General features: G+C 49.8%; 2 protein-coding genes across 4 annotated transcripts; both read right to left on the bottom strand.

The window, feature by feature from the left end:
- Positions 1-3853: 3853 nt before the first annotated feature.
- EPO (erythropoietin) lies at positions 3854-5680 on the bottom strand. Its single transcript, XM_063092292.1, has 5 exons — positions 5668-5680; positions 4971-5113; positions 4636-4722; positions 4173-4352; positions 3854-4009 (listed from the first exon to the last, which is right to left on the bottom strand). Exons 1-5 carry the CDS (start codon positions 5678-5680, stop codon positions 3854-3856), a joined length of 579 nt encoding a protein of 192 aa, XP_062948362.1.
- Positions 5681-14684: 9004 nt separating this feature from the next.
- On the bottom strand, positions 14685-15868 carry POP7 (POP7 homolog, ribonuclease P/MRP subunit). 3 transcript variants are annotated; one of them, XM_063091639.1, is made up of 2 exons: positions 15778-15868; positions 14685-15380 (listed from the first exon to the last, which is right to left on the bottom strand). In XM_063091639.1, exons 1-2 carry the CDS (start codon positions 15846-15848, stop codon positions 14948-14950), a joined length of 504 nt encoding a protein of 167 aa, XP_062947709.1. In that variant the 5' UTR covers positions 15849-15868; the 3' UTR covers positions 14685-14947. The 3 variants fall into 3 exon arrangements, with proteins under 3 accessions (XP_062947709.1, XP_062947710.1, XP_062947711.1); XM_063091640.1 differs by lacking the exon at positions 15778-15868 and adding an exon at positions 15609-15771; XM_063091641.1 differs by lacking the exon at positions 15778-15868 and adding an exon at positions 15522-15606.
- Positions 15869-21652: the final 5784 nt, after the last annotated feature.

Below are 21652 nucleotides of genomic sequence, written 5' to 3'. Positions count from 1 at the left end.
CCCTCTCTGGGCCTTAACACCTTCATCTGTAAGATGAAGGTAAGGGAGACTAAATCAGCACAGCCAAGCCAGGTTTTTTTAAATCAGAAATCTATACATATATGTGTGTAGGTCACATAATTTTTAATAATTAATTTTTAAAAATCAAGATGGGAGGTTACAGACATTTGAGCATAACTCCCCTAAGCTGAGAAACTGTTCTGCTGTCTGTTTTTCTGTTGCCAGTATCTTTTGTAATGTCACAGTTTTATGGTGGGATTTTAGTGGAATCAGTCTTGACCAGTTTGAAATAATATGATTATCATTCAGCGTAGATTCCAATGTCTAAAAAGCCCCATTTAGCTAACTCAGTTCCAGCAACAATCCTCCTCCATGGTGAGTCCAGTAGACTCAACCTGTGAGCTGGGGTCAGGCAGGTGCATTTGGCCAGCCTGATGTTCTGGCCCAGGGAGAGGATTCGAGCCAGAGAGTACCCAAAGGCAAGAGGCTGGAGTTAAGATGGAGAGCTGGGGCTGGAGGAGATGGCTGAGATGGCCTGCAGTGCTGGGAGGCTTGGGTGGGCGGAGGGTGTCAGGCACCTGCTGCCCATCCAGGGAGGAAGTGGAAGCCGGAGGCAGGAAACAGAGTGGGAAGGAGTTGGTAGCGGGAAATGGACAGGCCTTGTACCTCATTGACCACAGCTCTTTAATCCACCCCATCCACCTCCGCTCTCTCCTCTCACTGGTGATTCTGTGCTTCAGACAGAAGAGGGACCCTGGAGGCAGAGAGCCTGGGTTCTGGTCCTGACCCATCCTCTCAGTGTCTTATGACCGAGGCTAGGCCCATAATCTTTCTGGGCATTGGTTTTCTAGTCTGCAAAATGGGGATCCTCTACCTGTCCCTGCCTTCCTCATGGGGTTAGGAGAGCAAATGAGAGAATGCCCAGGAAAGCAATTTATAAAGCACTAAGCTCCCTACACATGGAAGACATCACCGTTAAACAGTTATGTAACCCGCTGACTCAGAACTGTGCTACGTACGGCTGGCTCCTGTCCCTGCCAGGAAGTCAGAAGAGCTGGCTTGGTCACTTACCTGGCAGAACTTATTTTTCCCATCTGACAAATACCTATTGTACTTCTGCTTCACAGAGTTATGGTGAGAATCTCAGCAGATTGTGTACATGCCAGAGATTTAATGTGTTGTTAATCATAATCATGATCACAGTACAGAAGAAAGTTCACACCTGTGGCCTGCACTTGAAGAGCCTCTGAAATCTGGCCCCTCTGAAATCTGGCCCCCTGTGTATCTGTGCCCCTCAGCAGGGACTCTGAGCCTCACTAGGTTCTTCTCTCACTGAGGCTCTTCCCTTCCCGGGCTTCTGGGCACCCCCATCTGAGCACTCCATCCATACCAAGTTGACTGTGTCTAAATTAATTGATGTCTTTTTGCCTGCAGGGGACTGCTTGCTTTCAGAGGACTCTGGGCTATAAGTGGCATAGACTGAGTGTCATTTCACGTTTCCTAAGATTTAGTGCAAAGGCTTGGCACACAGTAAACATCTGATAAATGTAGCATGAATGTTCTTAAACACTTGCCTGTTATACCTGGCCCAGAAGTGGTCATATAGTTCAGGTTCAACAACTACTATATATATATTTTTTTAATTGAAAGCACCGAGAAGTCTAAAGAGAAGTCAAGGAATAAGGTCAGTGGCCCTGAATCCTGGAGAAAAAAAGAGCCAGTTACTTGATGATGGGATGTCTGAGCCTTAGGCAGCAAGTCAAGCTGAGAGGTGGATAAGGCTTTAGGGTTATGGCTCCTAAATCTCAAGTTCAGGTTCTAGCTCTGTTATTTATTAGCTGGATTCTTTGAGCTTAAGAACAAGTTTATTTGCTCCAAGTTCACCAGCCTAAGAGGGAGATTCCTCTCTTACTGACTCACAGTGGAGCAAGAAATCAGGTGTCATATGTAAAAATCACAATACAAATTTGTACTGAGATGTGCCAGGTCAGAGCTCTTAAGGATTCTATTGCTTGATGTTTCCCTAACAGTTCCCACTAGGACCCGAAGAGGGCACTGTAGTCCAGGAGCTGGGTTAGCCAGAGCAAAATTTCTCTTTTGGACAGGAGAAACACTCCCCTTTGCAGAATCTTAGAACTGCAGCTCCACCCTGACCTCATCCACCCACCCCCTATGCACCTAGCAAATGCCCTCTAATCCCCCAAACTGCCAGTAATTTTACCCACCGCAAACTGCAAAATATTCCCTCCCTTTTGCATCTGTGCAGGTGCGCAGGCTGACTTTACATTTTGTGATATAAGCAGAAAGACTGGCCCCTAATATGGGATGATGGTCAGGATGGGGGTCCCAATACAGTCTTGTGACAACTTTTGCTGTCTGCACAGATCCCCTTCTGGGTGGTCCTTTCCAGCTGAAGCATTATTTCTGGGAAGGAATCTGAATTCATTGTTGGAGTAAAGGGTAAAATTTGAAGTAGGAATCAAGAACTGAATCTGTTTGTTCTGTGTCCCCCATCCCAGGGGAATAAGGGAGCAGCGGGGGATTACAGGGAAGGAATAAGCAGATGAGAGAAGGGGTGAGTGGGGGGATTGGGGAGCCCTGTTTTCTTGGCCTTGAGCATGTTACTTCACTTCTTCATCTGCACAATAGGAATGACAGCAGTGACTTTCTCATAGGGTCATGGGAGGAATAAAATGAGGTCGCCTAAGTGAACCACCTAGAGTGGCACTTGTCACAGAGCAAGTGCTTAATAAGACAGCTGTCTGTGAAGGTGGCTCCTACTGCACCTCTGTCTACTGCCCCTTCAGCAGGTTTCAGGGTGGAGAAATTATGGTGACAGTCCCCAGGCAAGGAAAGAGGGCAGCTGGATTTAGAAGGGGTTTGTCTGCTGAGGTGGGAGGCTGATGCTGGGAATGTGACATGAGCCGAAGGGACCACAGAGAAGAGGCAAGAAATAATAGGGTCCAGTAGCCAGGGTTGGCACTGCTACCAGCCCCCAAGGGGTCTCCTGTTTCTTTGATGGCAGCCGCAGCTCACTAAAGGCTTGTCCCAGTCAAGTTGGCAGCTGCCTATTGAGGGACAGCCTTGAATGGGGCCACCTTATTGACCAACGTGGGCAGAGCTTGTGGCCTCAGGCCCAGTAGGGTCAAGAGGTCAGACAGGGCCTGCAAAGCAGCACGTAGGGCCCAACCCTCTCCACCTCTGATTTCCCAGACCTGCCGCCCTGCTGCCAGGATGGGGGCAGAACCAGGAAAGTATGGGGCTCCCGGGAAAACAGAAAAGCCAAGAGCCATAATGGTTTCAGTCTTGCCAGTGAGATTGAAAAATACACAAAACTTGGACCCCATGAGAGCCAGGGACCAGCCCCCATCCCAACTTCACAGTTACCACCCCTCCATTGTGCAGTGGGCTCTTGCGGTCATGGGAGTCCCCATGAGACCTGGAGAATTCATGGCTTGCCACCTAAATTCTCCAGTCCATCTGTCTGTGCTTGGTAGGTGCAAAAAGAGGTATTTGCCTCCAAAGCTTGTCCTGGTGTCACAGTTCTGCAGGGCACTAAGTTAGTTTAGGTGTCTCCCTAGCATGGCTCTGTCCCTGAGTTTAAAACTGATCTCTGAATTCCTCTTGCTCTGGGGCCTCAGGCTGGCCCTGTGACATGCTTAGGTCTCAGAGTTGAGCTCTGGACAGTTCTTCTGGCCCCTGAGATGTCACTGCTGGCACTGGAGTGTCCATGGAACATGCTGGCACTGAGCTGACAGCCCCTTGATGGAGGTTGGGAGTGGTGGTGAGGAAGGCATGGCACAGGCAGTGGTGGTAAGCAAGGTGGTGGATGAGCCCAGGTGGGGACACCTGGTCACCTGTCCCCTTTCCTGCAGGCCTCCCCCGTGTACAGCTTCAGCTTTCCCCGGAGGAAATTGGAGTAGATTCGGAAAAGTTTGCACAAAGTATCAACAGTAAATGTTCGGAGTGGAGCAGCTGAGGCTGCATTTGGAGGTGAGGTGGCTTCCTTCTGCCAAGGAAAGAACAGGAGATTACCACAGTGCCAGGGGCCCGGGCGGAAAATGGGATTAGGGACAGAATGGAGGGGGATAGGGAGAGCCCCACTATTCCTTGGCAGGACACTTCTCCCCATCTTACAGAAAGGGCAAACAGAAGTGTCCACTCCTACTCACTTGGGCTCCCAGTGCCCGAAGCAGGGAGGTGAGGCTTCGCAGGCCACTGACGGCTTTGTCCACATACAGCTGCAGGGTCTCTGATGGCTGGGAGGAGTTAGCCAACAGAGCCTGACCCCGCAGGATGGCTTCTGAGAGCAGGGCCAGGCCCTGCCAGACTTCTATGGCCTGCTGCCCGACCTAAAGGGAATGGAGACTTGGAGTCAGCAGGCCCAAGCCACCTGCTTTCTCCCTCTCAGCTGCCCCAAGCACCAAGCTGAGTAAACAGCAATCATGCAATAAGGTTGAATGAACAAATGATTGAATGAGTAGATGAATGAATGAATGAGTGAATGAATGAATAAACACATTCCATACAGGCTTCATCTCTGTTGTCCATCTCTTCTCTCTATCATTCTCCCTCCCACCCTGTCAAGTTCCTGTAAAATGAGATTCCCCAAGAAGAAGGAAAGAATGAACTCACCTCCATCCTCCTCCAGGCATAGAAGTTAACTTTGGTGTCTGGGACGGTGATATTCTCACTCAAGCTGCAGCCTTCTGCACAGCCCATCTGAAATGTGCAGCCCTAGGAGTCAGGGCCCCCACAGACCATAGGACCCTCTGGCTTTGCCCGTTACCTGGCTTCCAGGTATGTTTTGGGGGCCACCAGCCTTATCATTCTTATGGGGGGAGGGAGTGTGACTTCCCACCTCCATCCTGAACTGAATGCCAGGAAGGAGTCCAGGTTCCTGGATCTTAGAGGAGACCCCTGGAGCCCTGAGAGGGAGTTCCGCGGAGTGTGCTGGGGAGAGGCCTCACCGTGACATTCTCGGCCTCCTTGGCCTCCAGGATGTACCTCTCCAGGACTCGGCTGTCACAGATGAGGCGTGGGGGGGCGCCCAGGACTAGGAGGCCCAGAGGAAGCAGCAGCAAGGACAGCCACAGCAGCAGGGCAGGACATTCTAGAAGAGAGCCAGGCTGAGTGTGAGGCCGGGAGGGGAGAAGGTTGGTTCGGAGGGGCAGGTCCACTCATCCTGCGCCTCTGCCCTCAGCTAGCCCCTCCTGGCCCCAACCTTGCCAGCGCTCAGGTGTTGCCTGCCTTGCCTTCATTCAATCCCGCTGCCGTGTGCACACCCCACCCCCAGCTACCGGCATCCCCTTCTCGGGCCAAACTTCAATCCCGCCCTGACAGAGGCTTCCCCTCTTGCAGATCCCGGTTGTTGCTCCAGGACCCAGGTAACGGCTTATCTGCTTCCTCCCCACCCACAGAACAGCGCCTCTTCTTCCTGAACCCGCAAACCTTGTCCCCGTCTCCAAGTCAGGCTTTTGCCATTCACAGGGACTCCCCAAGCCCTGCCGGCACGTGGAGGCTGCCCCACCCCCTCCCCCTTCCTGGGTCCTCAGCAAGTCTCGGGTCCTTGAACCCGGCCACCTCCCGGCCAATAGCTGCAGAGGTAAATCCCTCCTCAAACAGGGGCCCGGCCGGCGGCAGCTCCCGCAGCCCGCGAGTACTCACCGTGCACCCCCATCTCCGCGCCTCGCCGGGGCCCCTCAGTGACCAGGGGCTCGGCGGGACACTCTGGGAGCCCTCATCTCGGGAAGCTCGGCGGGACAGGGCCAGCCCCAGGGGCCTGAGGAGGAAACCACTGTCCAGGGGGAGCGGGCACGTCGCGGCCGCCGAGCCCGGGGTCGGAGGAGAGCGGGAGCCGTGGCCCTGGCCAGGGTTCGGGAGGACGGCGCGGCGCGGCGCAGCGACCGGCCGGGGTTGGCCCGGGACTCTGCGGCTCCGGCCGGGGGTCGGGGCTGTTATCAGCATGTGTGCGTGCGAGTGTGGGGGTGGGGGTGAGGCTGTGTGCGTGAGGGGTCGCTGGGGGTGGGGGACACCCGGGGTCAGAGCAGGGGGCAGGACGCCTGGGTCGGGGGCTCGCCCTGGCGGGAGTAGAGCTGCTGCAGGCGCACGTGCGGGGCATGAGTCTGCCCCTGGCGCCTGGGTTCTGGCAAGACAGCGCACCCGAGTGCTCACCCGCCGAATGGGCAGGATGCCTGGGCCTGGGAGAGGCGTGCCATCTGGGAGAGGCTGAGGACTCAGATACCTCCCTTGGGGGGCGTCCCAGTCGTAGGCAGGGGCTCAGAGCCTGGGTCTCTGGGTTCCTGCGAGGTAGCTGGGTCTGAAAACCCAGAAGCTTCTAGTAGGAACAACTTGGTTGCCTTCCTTCTTATAATCCCAGAACACGGTCTAAAAACCAGTGTCTCTGTGTTGAGGAATTTGATGGGGGCAAACGAAGCAAGAAAGTTGGGATTCTTCTCCCCCAACTCCTCACTTTCTAGGACCCTGAAAACTCAGAAACTTAACTTTTCAGGCACAAGGCACATGGTATACTGTGCAGGACACGTGCACTTTCACATCTGTTTCTTTCACCTGTGATATAGGTTAGCCTGTGTGGCAAGATTCTTAAGAATCCTGAAATAGAAGTAATCCCTTGGCAGATGGGGTGGACACAGCCTGAGGAGAGGGAGAAGCCTTTTGGGCTGTGGGCCCTTGAGTGATGGGAACTGGGATTTACAGCTAAATTTTTGTAGCTTCTAGAAGCCCTGGAGCAGAGGGGCAGGCTACCCCAAGCAGAAGTGCAATGTTTACTGTCCTCTGAAATTTGAGAAAATGGCCTTGGTGCTTGAGCCCCATGCCCTCAGCTGTCAAATGAGTGTGATGGAAGGACCAGCCTCACTTCACTCAGGCTTCAGAAAACACGGGAAAATCCTACAAACACAGATGTTATATACATTCCTACACGCCCTGCCTAGTCGCTACCCGCTCCCTCCCATAATATTAGAGATATTTTATTCATGCTTTCAGTGCCTACTTTGTGCAAGACAGTTGGCTACACACTTTGCAGCTCCTTCCCTCCTGGAGTTCGCAGCTTACAAGTGGAGATAATAGGGGTACACAGGACAGTGGGTAAGGACTGGAGTGCGTGGATCTGAGCTGTAGGAGTTTGGAAGAAGGAGAGCGCACCTCTAGCTTGGGGAAATCAGGGAAGAATTGATGGAGGAGGTGACAAGGAGCTCAGCCTCCAAGAGTGAGTAGGGTTTCAATGTGAAGAGACTCTGGAGGCGGGTGGTGGAGACCAATTCAGCAACATGAATGGAGGGTCAGGCGTCTTGGGGGAGGGTGTAGAAAGGAGAGGTGGGAGATTAGGCCAGGGCGCGGGTTAGGGAAGAGTCAGGCTGTGAAGGGCCTTGAATGCCACTTGTAGATTTCAGATTTTGTTTTGAAAGCGTTGGAAACATTTATTCATTCCAGAACTACTGATAGAGTACCTACACTTGGAACTAGGTACTCCTGGGGGTGGAGCAGTGAATGGCACAGACAAGAACGCCTGCCCCGGAGGAGCTGACATTCTAGTGGGGAGGCCAACGATGAGCACAAAAACAAATGCAAGATAGAAGATCTCAAATGGCAAAGAAGGGGACCAGGAAGTGGCAATTTCAGATGAGACAGTCAGGGGTGCCATGCAGAGAAAGTGATTTGAATAAAAGACCTCATGGCAGGGGAAGGAGGAGCCCTCAGGAGGGGGCAGGAGAAGAGCATGATCAAAGAGGGGGTTAGAAAGATAAATGGTGGGGGTGGGAGGCAGGCTGGAGGTAATGAGGGCCGGACCCTGCTCCCCTGCCCTCTGCTCACCTTGAGCCTGCTCCTGGGCCCTCCCCAAACCTGCTGTCCTGGCTCCCAGCTCAGCCCTCAGAGCCTCGTTCTGCTCCCTCCCCAGAACCCAGCTGTGGGACGTGCACACGCACACTCACGTCCACACACGTCCGCACATGTGTTCTGTCCCAACACCCCCCCACCCCCAGACTGTGCTCTCTGGGGGCCCCTGACTCCTGCGTCACTGCCCTGACCTAAGTATGGAGAGGGGGCCAGGGACAGATGGCTGATGGGGTGGACACAGCCTGAGGAGAGGGAGGAGACTTTTGGGTTGTGGGGCCTGCTCCTCCCCTCACAGCAACTTGTTAGGTCCCTGCCTGCCAGAGGGGAAAGGGGACAGCCATGAGCACCGGCCTCTAGATGCTGGAGCCAGCTCAACAGGGGCCAGGCTCACTCGTCCCTGGGGCTTTTGGAGAGAGAGCTGTGATTGCAGCTTGGGAGGGAAGGTAGAGGAGAGGATCGTGGCCCACCCCATACCCAATTCTGAAGCTATAGTAATCCTGCTAAGAAGGCAGAGGCTGATTTGGGGTCCAACTTAGCCCAGAGGCTCTTGGATACCAGCAGGGCCCTCAATGGCAGGAGACCCTGAGGAACAGGAAGAAAACAGGAAGGCACTTGGGGCTCCCCCTCCAATGCCCACCATCCCCCCCGCCTTGTGCCCTCTCCGTCTGCCTACTTGTATTCCTCCGGCGCAGTACTGACCCAGTCCTAGGACCACTGCAGGGTGTCTCCTCACTGACTCCTCCAGTTAATCCCTAACCCTGCTACTCAATTAACTTTCCCATTGAATACCCTCGTTCGTATCACTCCCTGAGCAGGAACCTGCAATGGCTCCCCATCGCCTCACAACTAAGACCCCTCCATGTTCTGCCATCCACCTAACTTTCCAGCCTATTCTTCCACTTTGCTCATTCCCATTCCCTCTGTCACAGGAGCTCAGTTAGATGGTTTGTGGCTTCCTGCTCTTTGCTCACTCTGTGCTTTCCACCTGGATCACCCTCCCACACTATCTCCTTTTCTTCAAAGCCCAAATGCAAGCATTCCCCCTCCACAAAGCTATCTCCCTCCTCTGCATTTCCATCATTTACATACACATTTTAGGCCTCTCACTGGCAGGGCACCATGGACAACTGACAATTGAGCACTGCACAATTCTAGGGGGGGTTCATAGAGACTCTGATGGGAATGAGACCCTCTGGAGTCATGCAGTGCAGTTGCCCTGGTACTCAGAGAAGCAAGCAAAGAAAAGCAAGCGTATGGACGGTCTTCTATGCCTTTGTACCCACCCAGCACCCAGCACGTTTCCTGTTTGTGGCCATCACTACTGCATGGATTGCATTATGTGATCCCTCCACTGCGGACTCCTCAGCCAGAGAATGGGAGTGAGCCACACCTGGTCAACTCAGCTCCTGAGGATGCTGGAGGCTTGCAAGGCCTCCATCCACCTCCTGAGCAGGCAGCCATTGAGACAGGTTTGAAAAGGGATGGTTGTGACAAGAGATATTGGGGGTGAAGGCAGGCTCTATTCCATGGATTTCTCCTGGCAGCTGATTCAGATTGAAAATCCAAAGAAGCAAATTTACAGTCCCCCTGTGCTGTCCCAGATCCCCAGGCAACACAGAGCCCCAGCTGCCTGGAGTCAGCTGGGGAGAGGGGGGCCTTAAGCCTTTCCTCCCTCCGCCTTTCCAAGTAGTGGCTTTTCTGCTCGGGAGTTCAGCCAGTGGCCCAGAAGACCTTCTGTGCTGGGAAGTGAGGTGGCCGGGGGGCCTTGGAGTATGTGGTGGGGAGGGCTTCCTTGCCCTTGGGGAATTAGGAAGGAAGGAAGAATGCAGGACACCCTTCTTCCTGCCAGAGAACGAATGAAAAGTTCTTTGCCAAGGTCAATATGGAGAAATTGAGGCAAAGCCTGCTTTTTTGGCCACAAAGTACCCAAAAGAACCAGACAGCCAGGTTTCTGTTCTAAGCAAACAGCTCTGTAGTCCAGTAGTTTAATGGGGTTGTTTGGTGAACAAGAGAGCTTGGCTTGGTGGCCTGAGCTCTGTGACTTGCCAGGTGCCCAACCTGGACTCATAACTTTATCTCTGAACCTTGTTTCCGTGGAATGGGGATGGTGAAAATGGTAGTAATTGCTTCCCAGTAAGTGCTTTGGTGGGCTTATGTAACACCTGGCATATTACCACACTTGCTGCTTTATTTCTCCTATTTGCCATTTTTTTGGAGGCCTGGAGACCAAATCTCCAGTGTACTCCTCAGCCCTCCTCTAGCATCCCCCACTGTTCCCTCTCGGCAGCTGGGGACAGATTCATGCACCCAGTATTGCAGCTACCCCTACCATGCAACTCACTGAAAAAGGTCATCAAAATAGCAGGGGGGGCCGACCCCGTGGCTCACTCGGGAGAGTGCGGTGCTGGGAGCGCGGTAGCGCTCCCGCCGCGGGTTCGGATCCTATATAGGGATGGCCGGTTCGCTCACTGGCTGAGCGCGGTCACAAAAAAGGACAAAAAAAAAAAAAAAATAGCAGGGGGGACAGAGGTGTCTCTGGGTGTCTATACTGACTGCACTTAAGAGAAACTTGCTCCCGAACACAGTTGAGTGAAATGGCATCACTGCAGAAGTCAGGGTGGGTAAGAGGCAGACATCAAGATGGTCCAAATTTAGTTTATTCCAAGCCTGGGACCTACCAGGGATTTCTTGCTCCATCAATGTAGGTCTCTTTCTGGGGAGGCCAGGAGAAGCCCCAGTGACCTTGGCCTGAGTGAGGCCTTTGGGTCCACCCTAGACAGGCCCTGAAGCATTACAGGACCTCCTTCCTTGGTTACTTGTTCCCTGAATGCCCCAAACACTTGAGTCCTTGAAGGAGGATTCCCAGAGCACTAAAGACCCCCACCTTGAGCCCCTCCTGAACCATTCCTTCCCTACCCCTGATCTGATTTCTGTGAAAAATATCAGACCATATCCTAAGATCTCTAGCTCACAAGTATGACTGAAGATTCCTAAGCCCCTTCCCCTATCACCACCCAGTATCAGAAGACAGGGCTGGTAAATTTACCAGAGTTGCTTTCCTGTCAAAGCAAAAATAAAATTAGAAAATCCTAACTTAAAATAAACCACTATTGGGTTTATTTATATAAGAGAGGAATTTTTACCTTCCATGTAAGGCCTTTGTAGGTGTACAGTCGTGAATACAAAGTTTCATTTTGTTAACACAGGACTCTGACTTTTTAAGGATTTTGTATGATATCTACTGGGCAGCCCTATAGGCTCTTCCTACTTGGAGGAATACAGACCAAGCTCTACTCGAGGGAAGTTCATAGCAGCCTTAGACATGCACATCCAAACTTAGCTAATATGCTCCCAAATTATTCATGGTTCACTGAGAACTAACGAATGATAAAAACTGGTTTGACCTCTTAGGCATTCCCCAATCTGTATACAAGTGAGCTCTTTGACTTACGTTGTTGTTCATAAACCAGCAAATAATTTTAGTACTTTCAGAAATGTATATTTCTCGGGACCCACCCCGTGGCTCACTCGGGAGAGTGCGGCGCTGGGAGCACAGCGGTGCCGAGGCCGCAGGTTCGGATCCTATATAGGGATGGCCGATGAGTTCAATGGCTGAGCGCGGTGCGGGCAACACCAAGCCAAGGGTTACGATCCCCTTACCGGTCACAAAAAAAAAGAAATGTATATTTTTCTTGCAGCAAACAAGATTCATAGACTATGAGTTGGAAAGGACCTAGGAGGTCCTGTGAAGGTGAAAGCCCACCCTCTGCTTGCATACTTCCACTGACAAGACATTTGGTGTTTCTCAAGGGAGCAGAGGCTTGTCACAGAGGAGACAGCAAGCTGTCCTTCTGTGCACCCATCCAAACACACATCTACCCATTCATTCACCCGATGTTTATTAGTTACTGGAGTAGGCAATAAAATGACTTCTTCATGAAGTTATCTCATCAGTTATAACTCCCTGATCACCTTACTCAGAGAACAAAGGACCAATCAGGAAAAGGCTTTGTAAATAATTAACTTTTTCTTATTACAAAAACAATATGTGATCATTGAAAAACCAGAAAATACAGTTAAACCCAAACATATCTTCCTGATGAGGAAGATGGTCTTCTGTGGCTGTTTTCACAGACTTCTTTTTTAGTGGTATGAACTTTGTCTCACCCCAGCTCTCTGTGCAGTTGGACAGTTGTTCCCTATGGAACTACATTCAAGAGATACTTGTTGTCCAAGTCCTCCAGAGGTCTGAGAGTTGTGGAACACACCATTCTTCCCCCAACTCCTGATCAAGAGCCAGGAACTCACCTGGGACAAAGTGCTGGGCTCTGCCAGGAGGGCTATCAGCCTGTCTAAACCAGTTAATGTGCCCCAAGGGCCTGGCCTTTTCTCTGGTAGGTGAGCCACAATTAAAAGCCTACCTCAACTAATAACCCAGACTTGTGAGTAAAACACACACAAAATCACCTTCCTTCCCTTCTCCTCATTCCCATTAAGAAGACTAAAACTTTTTCTTAGCAAAATGGCTTCATACTAACAATAATAGTGCTTACTATTTATGGAGCTTTTACTATTGCTAGAACAGTTCTGACTTCACAGGACCAATAGTTTATACCTCTCCTGGCAGGCTTGGTGCTAACACAGATCCCCACAACTAGTGGATGCTCAATAAATGCTATGGTTGATAAACAAATGTCTACACCCTCCTCCAAGATAAGCGTTTAAATTTGAATCCTGGCCTTTGGAGATCTGTTTCTGAAGTAGGAGGTCATTTCCCACTCATCGTGGGCTCTGTAACTGTGCAGTAAAAAGGAGGGGCACTGAATTTGGACACACCTTCTGTCCCCCTTCCTCTCCCCTATTTTTTCAAGCTTTGATGGAAGTCACTTTGCAGAACCAACAGAAGGAGGGGAACAGAGGCTGGAGCCGGCCTCCCTGGAGAGGAGACCAGGCCTCAGAGTCCCCTGCCCCACCCCCTAGGCAGAACTCCAATAGATGGAGGAGCCTTGCTCACACCTTCTACCTGCCCCCACACACTAAAGCGTGAGTCCTCAGACCTTCTCTTCTTTCAGTTTCAACATCTAGGGGCTTATTTCTGCAGAACTGCCACCGAGGGAAACCCCACTGGCAAGCAGTGAGAAAACATGGAGTAGTAACAACAAACAAATTTGCTGGGAGAGGGAGCTGCCAAAACAAACCAAACACAAAAGGGCTGTCTGCCACCACCTCAGCTGAGCCCAGGCCAGGAGCGCAGAGACGAAAACACATACGTGCAGGGAGACACACAGTCCATCCAGCTCCCTGCCGGCTGAGTGAGCTACTTTACTGGGGGGCTCCAGGGGAAGGGTGATGCAGTCAAGGCTGATGGGGAGGGGGTGGCCCAATAGAAATGTTGGTAGACTTGTCTGCCCAGTGCCTCCTGCTTTCTACCAGTATCTCATGTCCTTCCGGCCCCAGAACACACCCTGCCTATTCATGAATCTCCCATTGATACCTCTGCCAGATATGCCCTCTCCCCTCTCTTCTGCCTGGCAAACTCCTATTCATCCTTCAATACCTAGGTCAAGGGTGAAACCATTTGGGACCCCACCAGGAAGTTGGACCTTCCCATCTCCACGTTTCCGTATAATGGCCACTCTTACTCTTTACACAACACATCTTATTCACAAAAATTTGTGTGCCCACCTTCCCAATTAATGGTGAGCTCTTTGAAAATAGGGGCTATTTCATATATGTAAGCCAGAGAAACGGATTTTCATAAATTAGGAGCCTGATTTTCAGACCTCCAAACTAAACTACCTTCACATGAACTAGAGTAAAATTCTGTTACTAATCCTTAGATCAGAGACTTTTTTTTTTTTTTTAAAGATGACATGTAAAGGGGATCTCAACCCTTGACTTGGTGTTGTCAGCACCACGCTCAGCCAGTGAGCCAACCAGCCATCCCTACATGGGATCCGAACCCGTGGTCTTGGTGTTATCAGCACCGCACTCTCCCGAGTGAGCCACGGGCCAGCCCCAAGATCAGAGACTTTCAAACTCTTGTGACCTTAAACAGTAAAAACACAATTTACATCCTAACTAGTACACGTGTATATACAAGTCTTTTATTGAAGAAGCTTCAATAAAACCTTACCATTTAAGTTGTACTTTTTATTACTTGCTTTTTGGAAAGACTGTGACCCAGTAAATTAATGTCAAGGCCCACAAATGGGTCACCACTCACTTTCATAAACATTGCTTTAGATGACTCTAGTTTGATAAATTTGAAAAACCAGCTCATCTCACAAATATCCAAACAAAAAAGTATGTGTAACCTGTGTGTCTAGCAATTAATTATTCAGAGGTAGGTTTCCCTTTCTGATTGGAGCAGCCCAGCCAGAAGGGACTGATGGGTTCTGGACCATGGCTGCCCAGGAGCCGTTTAGGTCCAACAGGACCAGGAATGAAATGCAGTTTGTCTGGCCTCCCAGAAAGCCTGACACAAAGGAGGTCCTGAAAGGAACCATCACCAGAGAGAAGCCTGACACATCCTGAGCATACAACTATCCCAGCTGTATCTCAGCAGGCGAGTGTACACTTTATCTGCCCAGTCTTCCTCTGAGGATGAAAAAATTAAAGCAAACATTGGGATTGTTGGGCTTCTGCCCTGTATCAAACAGTTTGTTTTATATTACACTGTCTGTAGAATAATCGGCACTCCCTGGGAAGACAGGAAACATTCAGGTTACCCTCCCACACCTAAGTACTTGTAAACTTCCCTACTCTCCCTATTCCGGTACACACAGAATTTACACAGGGAAGAAAACAGTGGCAGTATGCTAACACAACTTGGTACTTTTTATTGTATAGGACAATAGTTACACACCACACAAATGCAGGAAGACCCACTGTTTGGGCCCAAAAAAGACAACCCCCCTTCTCAATTCAGAGTCCTTTGGGCTATGAGGGAACAGGCCTTTTCTTCCGCAGCTCTGGTGGGAGGTCCATGACAGTACTCAGCCTGGGGAGAGCCAGATGTGGGCATAGCTGAGGGGTGCGGGGTAAAGGAGGTGGTAGAGGTGGATAAGGGGGCCAAGCCTCATTTCTATTACTTGGGTGTGACCCTGAAGACACGGATGTGAATGGCCGAGTTGTTGCGGATTCGGGTCAGCGGCTCTCGTGTATCAGTCTCTGGTTCCAGCTCGTCGACAAGCTCCACAGTGGAGGTATTGGCAGCCACCTGCAAGGACCCGAAGCTGCCCGCCTGAAGCTGCAGGGCAATGTTGATGGCACGGTTGATGGCCAGGCCCAAGCCGTGAATATAGATCTCAGTGCATGCGTTCTGACCCCTTGTCCCTCCGTCCAGCAGCTTCTGGCAGCGGGCCAGCTGGGCCTTAAAGTCAGTTTTCATGTTGACATAAATGTCATTGGGCCTCCGGGGCAGGCGGTGGGGAAGCCGTTTCCTAAGCGTGTACTCCATCGGGTCCAACTCAGCCTCGACGACCCCGCGGGGCTCTCGGTTTTCTGCCATGCTGTGTGCTCTGGCATGGGAAAGGGACGACATCAGAGGGGTCACAAGCGACTTTGCGCCCTTTCCTACCCCGTTTCCTGGACAAAGGGTGCACCCGGGTGGGGGCCACTCGACGCCCCTCTTCCCTTCCACCCTGTCCCCTCCCACTCACCTCGAGCTCCAACATTTCCCACTCCCAGTTCTTATTCATCACGTCGCCACAACCTCACACGCCCTTTCCCCGCTCTTTCGGGCCTACCCTCTGCTTTCCACAGCGCCCTCCACGCGCGCGCGGCCCGCTTCCGCCAGGCCACTCAAAGGTTCCCCGACCGGCTCAGGTAGAGCGCACTGCCCGCGGCTCCCAGGCCCCAGGGAAGGAAGAGGAAGAAAACGGCGTACAACAGAAGACCAGATTGTGGGCACCTTACCGGCTCCGGGATCCTGAAAGGGCGGCGGAGTACGCACGCGCGCCGGTCCCCCGCGGCCAGGCCCGCGCCATCCACGAATCGCCTTCCCGGCCTCCGTCGGCCCCGCCTCTTTCCTGAGCGCTCGCGCAATTGCAAGACGTGTTTCAGTAACGCGATGCTTCCGGGCGTCATGGGATCTACCACGTGTACGCTTCGGGGGCGGGGTGGGGAGGCGGGGGGCGGGTACCTAGTCGAGAGGGAGGCGGAGCGGGAAGAGGCAGGGTCGCTCTCCACAGGCCAATCCAAGTACATGGTCCGCGGAAGAGTCCCGAAGGAGACAAACCAGGAGAGACGGTTATTATAGGGGCGAGGAGGTTTGGGGGTGGGAGTCTTCCCAAAGAAAGCAGGAAAGGGGTGAGTTCAGGAGGCCGTGATCGCAAAGGGGCCTGAAGGCAAGTGTGGACTCGGCGTCCATCGCAGTTCCTCTGGTCAAAAGAGGCATGGGCAGAGCTGGTAGAGTGCCCTCCCGCCCAAGACCCCGGTTGCCCAAGGACGGAGTGGTAAGGCCAGGTCCCGACCTCGCCGGAAGACAGCGCCCCAGGACTCCCCTGCAGTTCACGAGAACCCGACCTTCTCCGGGGACCCAAGCTTTGAGCCGTAAGCCTAGCCTTCACGGCACCCCGGGGCACGCTGACCCACCCACACACCATCTCCCACCAACTCTTCGGTTGCTGCCCGCGACGCAGGAGTAGGGACGTGCCGCCCCCTGGCGGGCAGGGCGGGGCGGCCATGCGCTGGGTTTGTGGCTCCCCAAGGCCGGTGGGGAGGAGGCTCTTTGCCCAGATTGGTATAGCTTCTAGACAGTTCCCGTCGAAAATGAGTTAGACCTGCATTGGGGATGTTGAAGTATTCTCTGATTCAGTATCTTCATCATTCTAATGGTTATGATAATTCCTGTCTTGCCATTGAGTTGTGAAACCCAATGTAATCTTATAAATTGTACACCTACATATGAGTTGGCATTTTCATGCCCCCCAGACCCTTTTCTAGTTGCCTAAGGTGGAATCTAACCCCATTTGGTCGAAGGTTAGAAAGAGGTCAGATTCCTGAGAACTTTGCTCTCAGCACCATTTAGACCTGGCAGTTCTCTCCTTTAGCTTCAGATTTTTTCATTAACCATAAGTTTGGGGTTTATGTTGAATTGGAAGATTCAACATAGTAGAGATACCAATGCTCTCCAAATTATCTATAGGTTTAATGCAATTCCTATGAAAATCCCATCAAGAATTTTTTTTTTAAAAGATGACCGGTAAGGGGATTTTAACCCTTGACTTGGTGTTGTCAGCACCATGCTCTCCCAAGTGAGCTAACTGGCCATCCCTATATAGGGATCCGAACCCGTGGCCTTGGTGTTATCATCATCGCACTCTCCCAAGTGCGCCACGGGCCGGCCCTCCATCAAGAATTTTTGTAGATTGGTTAGAGCACAGCCTTATAACACAAGGTCATGGGTTCAGATCCCCATACCAGCCAGCTGCTAAAAAATAATTTTATTTTGTAGACCTAGGCAAGTTTATTTTCAAATTTATATAGAAAGGCAAAGGAAGTAGAATAGTTAAGACAATTTTGAAAAAGTTGTTAGAATCACACTACTTCATTTTAAGACTTACTATATAAATAATCAAGAAAATGTGGTATCAGCAGAGAGACAGACACAAAAATCAATAGAATGGAATAGAGAACCCAGAAATAGACTCATACAAGTACAGCCAACTTATTTTTGACAAAGGTGCAACAGAGGGGCTGGCCCATGGCTCACTTGGGAGAGTGTGGTGCTGACAACACCAAGTCAAGGGTTAAGATCCCCCTTACTAGTCATCTTAAAAAAAAAAAAAAAAAAAAGGTGCAGTTCAATGGGGAAAGGATGGTGTTTTCAACAAGTGGTGTTGAAAATAGGCAAAAAAAAAAATGAACCTCAGCCCTGTGCAAAAAAATTAATACAAAACAAATGGTGGATCTAAATATAAAATCTGAAACTATAAAACTTTTAGAAGAAAATATGAAAAAATCTTCAAGATGTAGGGTCAGGCGAAGAGTTTTTAGGCATGACTCTAAAAGCACAATCCATAAAAGAAAAAAATTGATAAACTGGACTTCATCAACATTTAAAAACTTTTGCTCTCTGAAAGACCATGTTAGTAGGATGAAAAGAGAAGCCACAGACTGAGAGAAAATATCTGCAAATCCTATATACAACAAAGGATGTGTATGCAGAATATATAAAGAACCTTAAACTCGAGAGTTAGAAAACAAACAACCCGACTGAAAAATGGGCAGAAGTCTTGAACAGACACTTCTGCAAAAGAGGGTATAAAAGGATGGCAAATAAGCACATCATAAGATGTTCAATATTATTAGCCATTAAGGAAATGAACATTAAAACCATGATGAGAGGGCCGGCCCGTGGCTCACTCGGGAGAGTGCGGTGCTGATAACACCAAGGCCCCGGGTTCGGATCCCATATACGGATGGCCGGTTCGCTCACTGGCTGAGTGTGGTGCTGACAACACCAAGTCAAGGGTTAAGATCCCCTTACCGGTCATCTTTTAAAAAAAATAAATAAATAAATTTAAAAAAAAAAAAAAAAAAACCATGATGAGATACCACTACACTCTTCTTAGAATGGCTAAAATACAAAATCCTGACAATACCACATGGATGAGAATACAGAGAAACTGGCTATCTCATACACTGCTTGTGGAAATGTAGAATGGTACAGCCATTCTGGAAAATAGTTTAAGTTTCTTCTAAAAGTAAATATACCCTTACCATATGACCCAGCAAGAGCACTCCCGGGCATTTAAAAACCTGTACATGAATGTCCATAGCAGTTTTATTTGTAGTAGGCAAAAATTGGAAACAACCCAGATATATTTCAATTGGTGAATGGTAACCAAACTATGGCATATGCATACCATGGAGTGCTACGCAGAGGTAAGGGTTGCATCAAGGAGACCTGTTAGGCTGTTAGAATACTGTTTATATTCTATAATACTATGTGAAGCAGCTCATATTTTAGTGAGGAAGGCAAATAAGATGAGCAGGATAGTGTGACACATGCTAAGGGAGAGGGGGCATGTACAGGATTTGGTGGACCCCCAAGGAGTAACAGTCAGTATCATCATGGGGGATCCAAGATTTTCCAGAAGAAGCAATGACTTAGTTGAGACAGGAAAGTCGAGCAATGGGGCCCCTATCCTTACGATGGGAAGGTATTGAAGGACTGAGCCCTGGGAAGTTGAGGAGAAGAACCAGCAAAGACCTGAGAAGTAGCAGCTAGTGAGGTAAAAGGAAAACCAAGGGAGTACGGTGTGATGAAAGCATTTCTGGAGGAGGGAGTGACCAGCTGTGTCATGGAAGATAATGGAGCAGTGGATTTAGCAATGTGAAATCATTGGTGACTTGACAAGTAGTTATATTTGGTGACCAAAGAACTTACAGCAAAAAGTAATTCTAAATGCAATAAAATTAAATGCAATAAAATAATTTTAAGGCCCATTATGTCTGATAATTAACAATAAGCAGAGTTTATGAACTATCACTACATTAGGTTGTGTGTCATTTCATGATATCTAAAATATGCGTTATAAACTTTGATATATAGATAAATGTATAAATATTGCAATTTAGGTGAGTGAAGCCAGGCTCTGTAAAAAACTGGTTTGACAGTAAGACAGTCCTTATCTCTTTGCATTTCCTTGAAGGAAGACACTGCAGAGAAATCTGCCACTAAGAAAAAAGGCAGAGCTTGGCTGTTGGTCTTTCTTGAGACCTTTCATCTCAATTAATCATCAAGCCAAATCTCTTTGTTTACTTCAAAAGTTTGCAAATTTAAAATATAGACCAAGACATTTTGCAGCACAGCACCTGAATAAACAAAAATATTATAGGTCCAAGTGATTTCTTCATAATTTTTTCTTTAATTCTGTGTGGGAGACTAAGTTCTGATTTCATAGTGTCCTTTCTCAAAGAAGGAGTTTATCTGCTTCAATTTCTACGGTGTCATCAGCATCAGCGTTCCCACTTTACACCTGGGGGAGATTACTTGCCGAGTGTCACGAACTGGTAGCCAGGAGACCTAAGGCGATCCCTCCAGTCTTCCACCCTGGAGTCAGTGTGGTCTCCCTGACATGCTGCAGCTATAGTGGATGCTACTCTCCATCAAAAACAGACTTTCACAGTGGCATCTGGGGCTCTCAACTAAAGTTTCAGCTTCACTTGTTCACTCCCATGTCCTCTTCTCCCATCAGCCTGGATTGTTGCTATGCCCAAGCCCACTCTTCCTAAATCTATCCAAACCCTGTCCTTCCCTCCAGGTCAGCACAAGCTGCCACTATCCCTGACTGCTTCAAACGCCCCCCCCCCTTTTTCCTGGTACCATTTATCTATGATAACTTACAATCTCAACATTTGCTTATTAACTATTAAAAGATGCGGGCTGGGGAGTTAGCTCAATTGGTTAGAGTGCAGTGTTACAACAACAAGGTCAAGGGTTCAGATCCCTGTACTGGCCATCGGCCAGAAAGCAAAAAAAAAAAAAAAAAAAACAACCCCCAAAACATGCTAACACTTCACTCATTCAGAGGTTAGGCTGCTGGTAACCTCAACCACCCAAAACACAGCTCCAAACTAGAAAAACCAAATAAACAAAAAGCAACAACAAAACTTCTGAGTTAGAAAAAACAACTACTATAAGCTTATAAACTTTATTCTAAGGAGAATTCTATGACTCACGCTTGAATTCCATTGATACATTTTCAATACTGTGTTTCAGGGACCCCGTGGAACCAGAAGCCCCTATTAGTTGATATTTATGATGTGTCTACCCTGTGCCAAGTGCTACGTTAAATGCTTTACCATGCAATCCAAAGATAAGATTGGTTCATTAAGTTGCCCAGGGCCACAGTCAGTAATGGATGGAACGAGCACAAGGACGCTTACTTTTTCTTAACCACTGCCATTTTCCAACCTGTGAGCAAGGAGCTTGACTGACAACACGGAAGCACAAATCCTGACCGCCAAGAAAGTCAAGGGAACTGTAAAAAGCAGACGCTAAAACTGCAAGTGCAGAGAAGCCTGGCGGCACTTAGTGCAGGAACAAAGGGACTTCCAGATAGCTCCTGAGGTCTGCACTCTATTATGGCAAGACACAGGCACTCAAATTCCAAGTCACGAACTTACTTTTTCTATGTCTTGAGAGGATTACAATGTGTTGGGCAACAGCTGTTTTAGAAAGCGGAGTAGACTTGCCACTCTGAAGTGACTTCCAAAGAAAATGGTGGAAGCACATACAACTTTTTCGTCCTGAAAAGTTCAGAGCGTCGGAAAAGTCATTCTTGAAAAATCCTTTTTTTAAACAAAGGGGTTTCAGTTTACGTCTCACATTTGCACAGCAGTTTCTCTCTTTTCAAAGTCTTTCACACTCACTTTAATTCTTACAGCATTCCGTGAAGAAGTGGAATAGGTCGAGGGAGGGGCACAGAGCAGAATTAACATGTCTGAGAAACTGAGGCTCGTAAGCTCAACGAGGTGAACCGTGGCGAGAGCCAGATAGAAACTTCAGCTCGCCCCAGTCAGTGCTTCCTCGGACTGCTTCTAAACCATTAGGTTTTCGCTTATCTTATATACCCCATGACGAGGAGCAGTTTTGGATTTTTATTTTGTCTCTTTCAAACTAGGCGGGCTTCCAGGAGGGAGCCGACTGGCCAGGAGGGACCGCCGATGCCGCTAGCCGCGGCCGCCGTCTCTAGGGTCGCGCGTCTGGTGCCAGGGAACGCTCGAGGAGCGAAGGAAGCACCCCAGGGACTCTTCGCCCCGGCCCGCAGCGAGCCCCGCG

This window comes from Cynocephalus volans, chromosome 3 (assembly GCF_027409185.1).
Source record: "Cynocephalus volans isolate mCynVol1 chromosome 3, mCynVol1.pri, whole genome shotgun sequence".
In the NCBI taxonomy this organism is placed as follows: Eukaryota; Metazoa; Chordata; class Mammalia; order Dermoptera; family Cynocephalidae; genus Cynocephalus; species Cynocephalus volans.
Note: the sequence above shows the minus strand (reverse complement) of the source record. Positions and strands in the feature narration are given on the sequence as shown.

Coding starts and splice junctions, on each gene's coding strand:
- EPO (XM_063092292.1), bottom strand. Junction 4,723..4,970: donor AGGAGGCCGAGAATGTCACG/GTGAGGCCTCTC, acceptor TGCACATTTCAG/ATGGGCTGTGCAGAAGGCTG. Junction 4,353..4,635: donor ATGCCTGGAGGAGGATGGAG/GTGAGTTCATTC, acceptor CATTCCCTTTAG/GTCGGGCAGCAGGCCATAGA.
- POP7 (XM_063091639.1), bottom strand. CDS start 15,848: ATGGCGCGGGCCTGGCCGCGGGGGACCGGCGCGCGTGCGTACTCCGCC. Junction 15,381..15,777: donor CTTTCAGGATCCCGGAGCCG/GTAAGGTGCCCA, acceptor TTCCCATGCCAG/AGCACACAGCATGGCAGAAA.